The following is a 6,197-nucleotide window of genomic DNA, read 5'->3' on the forward strand; positions in this document are numbered from 1 at the left end:
ACCTCCCTTAACAGCAGTTACATGAGATCTGATATTCTTTTCTGGTGTTTGTGGTCACCAGGCATGCAGTCAAAGGGCCGTGACTTCAACCTTGTTGCACTGGGGTGATGGGAGCTCATTAGTGATTTGTCTAGTTTTAAATGGAGATGCTATGGTTTGCATACGCTTTGCTGGTGTTCCTCTCTAGTCTCCAGGGTGGGGATATTGAGAGATGTGGGACTTTTAAGAGGTGGGGTCTAGTGGGAGGTAGGAGGGAGATTAATGGAGACTTGTCTGAGTGAATTAGCACCCTTGGCAAAGGATTCCTATTGGAAGAGTGAGCCTTGTCTCCGATGGCGCGCCCCAGAGCATCTGATCACTGGGAAGCCTCTGGTCCTGGACTTGAAGCTTCAGCCACTGTGGTCGGCACCTGCTCTCTTCTTCCTAAAAGGAGGGGAATGGGTTTGACACTGGGACAGCAGGAAGCTCCCTTTCTAAAAGCTTTGAGAGCCTTGCACATGGAATAAGGGCCTTCCTATAGGGACACCCACAGCCCTTCCTGCGCTAGCGTCTGCCACAGCTGACTCAGGGGTGAGGAGGTGGAGAGGGCACTGTAGGCTCTGTTGTCTTGGAACCGTGTTAACTAGGCCAGTGAGTCACCAGGCTTGGTGCACTGCAGCACACTGGGATGTTGTCTTCCTCTCCCCGCCCCCAGCGCTCAGAACACCCAGGCTCCTGTTCAGTCTCCAGGAATCTGCCTGGGCTGGTCCAGCGTCCCAGAAACTCAAGATCGACTCTTGGGATTCCCAGAGAGGACGGTGTTTCGAGGTGAGGCTCCGTAATGAAGGAGAAGCCTAGGTGGGAGAAGGAAATAATGAGGGCTTTTTGGAGGAAAAGAGAAGGGGAATAGAGCTGAGAAGTGAGGCGTGAAGAGCAAGAATCCGGACACCGGGCAACTCTGACGTCTCAGTTCAATCAGTATTTATTGTTTTCCTTCTCCGTGGGAGGAGGCGTGAGACAGAAAACACTAAACCAAATTACGAAGAGAAACTGGGGACATGCGCCCTCCAGAGGCACATGAGGTGTACTGCCCAGGTACTAGAGAAGGGACCTAGGACTCCAGGAAAGCAAAGAGTTTGCACAAAGTTCACAAAGTTTATTGAGCCCTGTCCAGGATCCCAAGAGAGCCGGGAGTCTGTGCCAGGCTCTGCCGATGCCCTGGGGGTTCACACGCACAGGACAGTATCTGTGGTAACCCAACAGGGGCTCAGATGGCGAGCAGAGGAGGCTCGGGTGCGTAGGGAGTGGGTCTGGTAGGGTGGAGAGGTCACTGAGAAGTGCAGGGTGATGGGCTGGATCTCGCCTTATTTGGCAAACGGACAGAGGCATGGTTGACTTGAAGTGTTTCAAGGACTTCCCAGTCAAGAACCCGAATAAGTGAACTTTAAGGTGGGTGATCAGGCAGAGAGGGCACCACAGCGGAATGGGATGGCAGCACCAGGAGAGGAGAAAGGGACAGAGTCCACCATCGCCGGCGCCGAATAAGGGTGACCAGAGCCTGCGGCACAGGGTTCTCCTGGAAGGCGGGCAGGAAACATCTTCCAGTTGGGAGATGGCTGGCTTGTGTGACTTAAGGCTTGTCAAGTGGCTCTCCCTGTGGCAGGAAAACTTCCGGATCTGCCAACTGGGGCCCCAGAGGCTTCACTTGAGCCAGAATGTCCCGGATGGAACGGCAGGGCACCTTTCCAGGGCTGTTGAGACCACAAGGCTTGACTACCACGGTGGGGACAGACTGAGGAGAGCCATTCAGACCTCCGTTCAGTGTGGAGGAGGAAACGGAAAGGCAGGGGTAGCCGGGAGAGCTAGACTTGCTGCCGCAGGGCTGGAGGACAATTTTGCCGGTGGAGAGGGAGGAGCTTCCCCCACCGATGGAGCCGGTGCCTGGTGGGGAGCAGGGCCCCTGGGAAGCACCGCTGCCGCAGGGCTGGAAGGAGGTAGAGGAGCTGCTGGAAGTGATCTGAATTCTCGAACCGGAGCAAGGCCCCTTAGAACCGACACCACAGGGCTGGACCCCGCCACTGCCCACGGGCTGGAACACGATGCCCGAGGCTGGGTAGGCATTGGAACTGGAAGAGCTGTAGCTGGGGATGATGGGATTGCCGGAGAAGTACTTGCCCTCCGAGACTGGGGGCCCAGCCGCAAAGGAGGGGGCCCCTGGCGAGCCCTTGACAGGGTTGTCCTTGGTGAAGTAGCCCACGGGGTAAATTTTACCCCCACTGTAGGTCATGCCTGGGGCCAGATAACTGTTGGCAGAGCCACCCACCACCTCGTAGCCGCCGTAGGGTTTCTGCACAGAGGTGATGGGAGGACAGGGCTTGCCCGAGGGGCCGCCGTTGCTACAGGGCATGCCTTGAAACCCTCCAGGGCCACCAGAGCCGTGTTGCTCCACCACTACCACTACAGGCCTCTGCCCGCCCGAGACGGTGTGAGAGCTGGAGATGTAAGGCCCGGAGTGTGTGACGACGGGACCCCCACTGCAGGGAGAGTCGGGCACGTTGGAGCTACAGGGCCGCTGGTTGGAGATACTGCTAGACACCACGGAGCTGTGGGAAGTGTAGGAGCCTCCCGACTGGAAGGTGCCTGAGGTCTGGCGGGAAGAGTTGTCATCGGTTGGCAGAGCAGAGCCATTTCCTGGTCCCTCCCGGGTTCTGCTTCCTGAGCTTCCAGACTGGGAGCTGCTGCTTACCCATCGGGAACTGCTGCTTCCTGTCTGAGAACTGCTGCTTCCTGTCTGGTAATGGCTGCCTCCTGTCTGATAGCTGCTGCTTCCCGAGTGGGAGCCACTGCTTCCTGAGTGGGAGCCACTGGAGTGGGAGCTGCTGCCTCCTTGCTGAGATCCGCTGCTTCCTTGCTGAGATCCGCTGCTTCCTTGCTGAGATCCGCTGCTTCCAGACTGGAAGGAGCCAGACCCAGAAGAATAGGGGTTCTGGGAATACCCTGTTCCTGGTTTAAAGATCAGAGATCCTGAAGAAGCTCCCTGGGAACTGCTGGATCCACCGTGGCTGCTGAGGCTGCTGGAGCCAGCCTTTCCAATGAGACAAGGGTTGTTGGGAGAGGTGATCCTCGTGGGGTCCTTACAGGGGTCTGAGAGCGTCCCGATGCTCTTCGCCAAGGTTCCTGGAGGAGAGTAATGTCTGTAAGGACTAGATTGAAACGGGCTCCCCGCCCCCAGTTGTCTGCCCCGTCTCCACAGAGGAACCCAGGCAAGTTCAGAGGTAGAAAAAGGAAGAACTGGCTATCGTCTGTGAAGGAAATGAGGGTGACAGGGTCAGGGCAGTTTTATTGTTCTAGCTGTGGGGATTGAGGGCAGAGGTCATATGTCTTCGATAAAAACAGATGGTAAAACTCTGACATGATGGGCATCAAAGAAGCACCCTTCAGATAGAGGGGGCAAAAACACATAGGTCAGGAACGAGACAGAGTGAAGGGGGGGCAGGACGATCGCGGGTCAGGCCGTAGAACCAAACAGAAGAACATAGAAGGCAAAGCAGGGGTCGGGGGCATAGGCGGAGCGTTGGCTTAGCATGCACAAGACCGTAGGTTTGGTACCACCAGAGGAGGGGGAGGGTGTGTGGATACAGGAAAAGGCAGAGGTGCCGCTTACAGAAGGCGAGCACCCGTCGTAGCTGGTACTCTGTCGCCAGCTCCCTAGAGAGAGTCCAGGCTGCAGAAGGGGTGGGTCAGCAGGGTGCCTGCTTCCTGTCGCAGCACTGGCCAGGCCAGCAAACCTTGGGTGGGGGCCAGGATGTGGGGGCACTCACCTGTTGCTTCAGAACCTGCCTGTACCAGTGTGACAGGACACCGCACCCTGAGCCACCCCTGATGTCCCTGTCCCAGCCCAGGGAGCCCATGGAACCCTCCTCCCCATGACTATCATCAACCTCCCTCTCTCCCCACCCAGCCATCACACGCAGCTGCTGGCCCCATTCTGCCCACATCTGACTCGCTGCCTTGGGCCGTCTTTAGACCCGGACCTCTGTCCTATCCTCTGCCCTCCACCCACTGACCCTCGGCTCCTAGCCTCACGCTCCTTTGGCCTCAGTCTCTCTGTAAAGCTCTCACCTCTGTGTTCTGCCCACCCCGACCCCTTCAGAGCCACACATCAGCAGTTGACTAACCTTCCCTGGGTGATATAGTCAAGGAAGCAAAGAACGCCATGCCCTTCCCACACAGCCACCAGGAAGGCCATTTAATAGCATCTCTCTGGACCACGTGTCCAAAAACAGCAAATGAGACATCGCAGTTCATAACCAATATTCATGTTAGAGTGGTCCACCAGCAGCCAGTCTGCTGTGGCCTGCAAAGTCCCCAGCCTCATCTCCAAAGGCCCTGGTGTACCCTACAACAAATCCTCCCCGCCTGTCCCTTCACCCCTCAGCACAGGACACATATCGCCCAGCCTGGGCTCAGGATCCTGGATGCCCTGCTTCTAACTGCAGTCTGAAGCCAGTTTCCTTCCCCTCAGGCCTTCCGGATCCTGAGCTGCAGAGTGGGAAGGGCAAACTATCACACAGGTCTCAGAATATTAGTGTGTGGAAAGGGCTGGCTACAGTCTAGCGTTTCAAAAGGCTCTAAGCTGAGCGCTGTGGTGGTGCTTGCCTGCAATCGCATGTCTGCCGTCTTAGCTCTCAGGAGGCTGAGGCTAGCTGGACTACAAAGCAAGACCTTGTCAAAAAATTACACACACACACACACACACACACACACACACATATATATGATATAAAAGGGCCAAGTATATAGTAGATCACTTAATAAGCATGCATGCATAAGGCCTGGGGCTTAACTCCCAGAACCTCAGTAAAAATAAAATAAATAAACGCAAGTTAATTAATACATCTAAAATGCTTGTAAAAGGCAGTTCTGGAAATGGTAGCAATTGTTATTCCTATAAGACACCTAGATCCTATCTTCTAGCGGGGCTACCGCCACTCCCACCCCATCTAGAACTTCCAAGCTGTGCCATTTGATCTGAGATGGAGCCTGGGGTTTGACGATAGTCGTCTCTTGTCTAGGCTTCAGAAACAAGCTCAGAACATTTACATAGGCCTTGAGGATGGCGCAGAGGCAGAGCACCTGCCTGTTCAGCTCCTGTGGAGCAAAGGAAGTGGCCAGACAAGGATGAGGAGCAGTCCCAGTTAGCCTGCGCCCCTCTCCTGGACCCTGTGCTGCAAGCCCTGGATGGCCCCCAGCCTCTCTGACCTAGCCCTGGGTTCCACGCTGTCCCTCTCCCAAGGCCCCAGACTCCTACCTGGTAGAATGAGACTGGCCAGCAACAATGCCATCAGCCCGTGCCCGCCCACACACCCCATCCTGGGTGCCCGAGAGGAGCTCATTGTGCACGGTGTGGCCTCCAGACTGACAGAAGCTCACGGACACGGGGACCTTTATGCTGGGCTGGACATTCTCTGGGCAGGAGTCACTGTGGGGAGGAGGAGAGATGGAGGGGGAGGCTGCCTGAGGCAACTTGGTGTGGCAGGAGGCTGAAGCAATCAGGTATCACATGTGTCTACTCAGCAGCAGTGATGGCTGCAGGGGACCCCAGGCCACTGGGCAAGAGCCCCTACCTTGGCTGGCCTTCCCGAGGGTCCTTATTGCCTAATCTAGAGCCAGCTGCTCTGCCCTAGGTCTACCTCCTCAAGGGTGGCCACTCTCACCCAGGAACCCAGTCACCCTGCTCTTCCCTCCCTGGCCTGCCCAGATCCCATCCTCCCAGTGTCCCTCCACTGGAAGAAGGGTGGACATTTTAGCTTTCCCTCCTGACCCCAAGAAGCACCCTGCCCCTGCCCGTCCCCAACTCTGCTGGGGCTCACATTGTTGCCCCCATCAGCTTGTTTCCTTGGCTTCTTCTGTCACTCAGTCTTCCCCTCCTGCTTCGGATCTGAAGATCTGCCCTCACCCCGGACTCCCTTAGAGCTGCTGCCTTAGTACCAGCCTGCCGCAGGCCTAGGAAAGTGTCCCATCGCCAAGCAAGCCCTTTTTCCTTCTCAGAAACAACATCCACACACTAAAAACCTGAGGGTTCCTTTCTGGGGGCTCTTGGGATAATTGGGTGGTGGTAGGGAACCGTGGTTACCAGAGCTTGGATGAGGGAGAGGCCTGGGTTGGGACCCCTGTCATAGCTGGGCCTCAGTGACTCACAGGCCGCTCACAGTGCT

The 6,197-nt window shown here is 56.4% G+C and overlaps 1 protein-coding gene across 1 annotated transcript; it reads right to left on the reverse strand.

Moving 5' to 3' along the window:
• Positions 1-1,609: 1,609 nt before the first annotated feature.
• Positions 1,610-5,375, reverse strand: Cdsn (corneodesmosin). Its single transcript, XM_041634720.1, has 3 exons — positions 5,291-5,375; positions 2,758-3,156; positions 1,610-2,670 (listed from the first exon to the last, which is right to left on the reverse strand). Exons 1-3 carry the CDS (start codon positions 5,373-5,375, stop codon positions 1,610-1,612), a joined length of 1,545 nt encoding a protein of 514 aa, XP_041490654.1.
• Positions 5,376-6,197: the final 822 nt, after the last annotated feature.

This window comes from Microtus oregoni, unplaced genomic scaffold (genome assembly GCF_018167655.1).
Source record: "Microtus oregoni isolate MIOR12 unplaced genomic scaffold, Mior012 000046F_ref0000063, whole genome shotgun sequence".
NCBI lineage: Eukaryota > Metazoa > Chordata > Mammalia > Rodentia > Cricetidae > Microtus > Microtus oregoni.

What these genes read in the sequence shown, in the direction of transcription:
- Cdsn (XM_041634720.1), bottom strand. Translation starts at nt 5,375, where the DNA reads ATGAGCTCCTCTCGGGCACCCAGGATGGGGTGTGTGGGCGGGCACGGG. An exon ending in GGCCAGTCTCATTCTACCAG is followed by an intron (nt 3,157 to 5,290) that starts GTAGGAGTCTGG and finishes ACTCTCCTCCAG; the next exon opens with GAACCTTGGCGAAGAGCATC. An exon ending in TTACCAGACAGGAAGCAGCA is followed by an intron (nt 2,671 to 2,757) that starts GTTCTCAGACAG and finishes GGGAGGGACCAG; the next exon opens with GAAATGGCTCTGCTCTGCCA.